Source organism: Penaeus vannamei, chromosome 39 (genome assembly GCF_042767895.1).
Source record: "Penaeus vannamei isolate JL-2024 chromosome 39, ASM4276789v1, whole genome shotgun sequence".
Taxonomy (NCBI): Eukaryota; Metazoa; Arthropoda; class Malacostraca; order Decapoda; family Penaeidae; genus Penaeus; species Penaeus vannamei.
Genome location: NC_091587.1, coordinates 20,620,928 through 20,623,427, shown reverse-complemented (window position 1 = coordinate 20,623,427; position 2,500 = coordinate 20,620,928). Strand labels below are relative to the sequence as shown.

Here is a 2,500-nt window from a genome sequence, read left to right as displayed (position 1 = left end):
TGAGTGAATTATAACACAGATAATTAAACAGCTAGAATAGACTAGAAAACCAATACAAGAAGAAAATACAAGGAGATTAGAGGAAAAAATGCGTATTCATCGATCTGTAGAAGGCTGATGTCACAGGCCTAAAGTAAGAGATACGGAGATACAGCAAGATAAAGAAAAAAAACTGTAAACGTATTAGTGAAAGATAACGATAAAGAGGTCAGAGCTACAGTGAAAAGCAGGATCCAGTCAAGATAACGAGGTATAATGATATAATAGTAACGTTAATTCTTATTGACCTAGGTACAGGCAGGGTGGTTTTCATAGAGCCCATATATAATGCTCTTTCCGACATTATTGTGTTAACTGAAGGGCGTTGTAGAGCAGTGCATGTTAGTCTATAGTATTTACGAATGACAGTGAAGTTTGGGATATGAACAAGCATAGGACAGAAAAAATGGAAAGATTTTGAAAATATGTCTAGAAATCAACGGAAATGAAATGGCATTTTTTTTTCAGAGAGAGAGAGAGAGAGAGAGAGAGGCGAATGAAAATATATATATTCTCCAAAACATTGTTTTTTTCATAGTATTAAAGATGTGGAATTTGATTCACGGGCAGCGAGTGGAACAGCGAGTGGATTAATTAAGCTGGAATCCTTAGAAAAAAGTATCTGGAGGAATATACAATTACAATAAACGCAAGACGAAAAAACAAAGTATTTAGAGCTATGACGAGCGGAATGAAAACATGGACTAAAAAAAATGTACAATATGCTACGAAAAAGTGGATTCACTTGACGCGATTTTACAAACACAGGAAAACTATTCATCAGTCAGTCACTCAATAAGTTAATAAGGGAATGAATTGATAAATATTGAAACAAGATTTTAAAAAGTCAAACGTTTTGAGGAATTGCGTAATTGAAGAAGACGAATATGGAGGCAGACGACAAAGGGAGAAGATGTAGGTAAAACAAAGAAAGTGCACGAGGGAAATCAAAGATAATTTAGGAGTGAAGGTTAACTATAGTGCGTCCAATCTCTGGAAATGGTAAAAAAATATATATAAAAGATAAACTGGCAACTCATCCCAGACGTCGAAGTTTTTTTTATTATTATTATTCTAAATAGTTGACCTTTAATACTTTTGTTTACATCTTTCACTTTTACTTTCTTTATTATTTCTTTTCTTTTTTTTCTTATTTTCCTTCTTTCTTTTGCTTTGTCTTTATTTTTTTTTATTTTCTGTTCTTCCTTATCCTGTCTCTTTCCTTCTTTTCTTTCTTTATTACTTTATTTATTTATTTATTTATTTATTCTCCTTCCTTTTTTAAGTTTTAGTTCATATTCAGTATCTTTGATTTCTTTATAAAACTTTTTTTTCGGATTACTCCAGAAGCCAGACTGAGTTGCCAGTTTCTCCTTTTTCTGAGATTGAATGGAGGGGAGAAGTATAAACGGAAAACTCAAATAAAATTCATTACCCCTCCCCCTCTCTTTTCCATGGGTTTCGTAGAGATAAGGAGAGGGTAGGAATACAAAATTGATAAGCAAAATTTAACTAGAAAAAAAAAGTTAGCATCGACGGTACTCCTCATGTTTTGTTCTGCTTTTCTCTCTCTCTTTTTCTTTTTTTTTCTTTTTCTTTTATTTGTCTCAGTATTAGACCCCTTAACAAGTATAATTAGATAAATTCCTACTTTTAGCCTCGGTTAACAATCACTGGCCTAGATTGAGGAAAAATGTGAATAAATATGTCGTGAAGTTAGAGGACGTTCTAAATTAAATCGTATGATCACCTAAGGGACAGAGATATGGATTAATTAAATGAATAAACAAAAGTACAAAATAGTATAAAAAAAAAGACAGACCATTATTTTACCACTTTCTTTATTGTTATCGTCCTTATCATTCTTATTATCATTACTCTCTTTGCCTACATTTCATATCATCGTCAATATCACTGTTTTGCAATCACTATTCTCAAGATACAAGGACTGATAACGGTTTTATTATCTGTAACTTGAATGACGATAAGTTATGTTCTCTTATATTTAATTCCAATATCACTGATGCCAATAATCTACTGTTTATTTCTGTTGCTTCCCGTTACCACTGCGACGACTTCACCGTTCTTTTCCTCATTTTTATCTGTTTATATTCCTTTCACCCGTGTTATCAGCCTTATTCTGTCTTATTATTATTATTATTATTATTATTATTATTATTATTATTATTATTATTATTATTATTATCATTTCTCTTACCTTCTTCCCTTCGAGTTCCTCTTCCACTTCTCTCTTCGGGGAAAATCTCTCATCGTCTGTGGCTGTCGGGGCGGAGAAGGAAGGGGAGAAAGAGGAAGAGGAGGAGGAAGAGGATGAAGAGGAGGAGGGGGAGGGGGAGGAGGAGAGGGAGGAGGACAAGGAGGAGAAGCGCGTCGCCAGCCGCGTCGCCGCCGATGACGTCAACCGAGCGTAGAACTGCGCTAGATACGTCGGCAGCGGCGT

The 2,500-nt window shown here is 34.3% G+C and overlaps 1 protein-coding gene across 1 annotated transcript in view; it reads right to left on the bottom strand.

Annotated features, from left to right (window-relative positions):
* LOC113824935 (uncharacterized) overlaps positions 1-2,500 on the bottom strand; it is a gene marked incomplete at its 5' end in the record, with an annotated part of 32,845 nt that overhangs the window by 12,970 nt on the left and 17,375 nt on the right. The window contains 1 exon segment of the mRNA XM_070117025.1: positions 2,258-2,500. This exon segment is cut by the window's right edge and continues 1,024 nt beyond it. Coding sequence (XP_069973126.1) covers positions 2,258-2,500 — 243 coding nt within the window.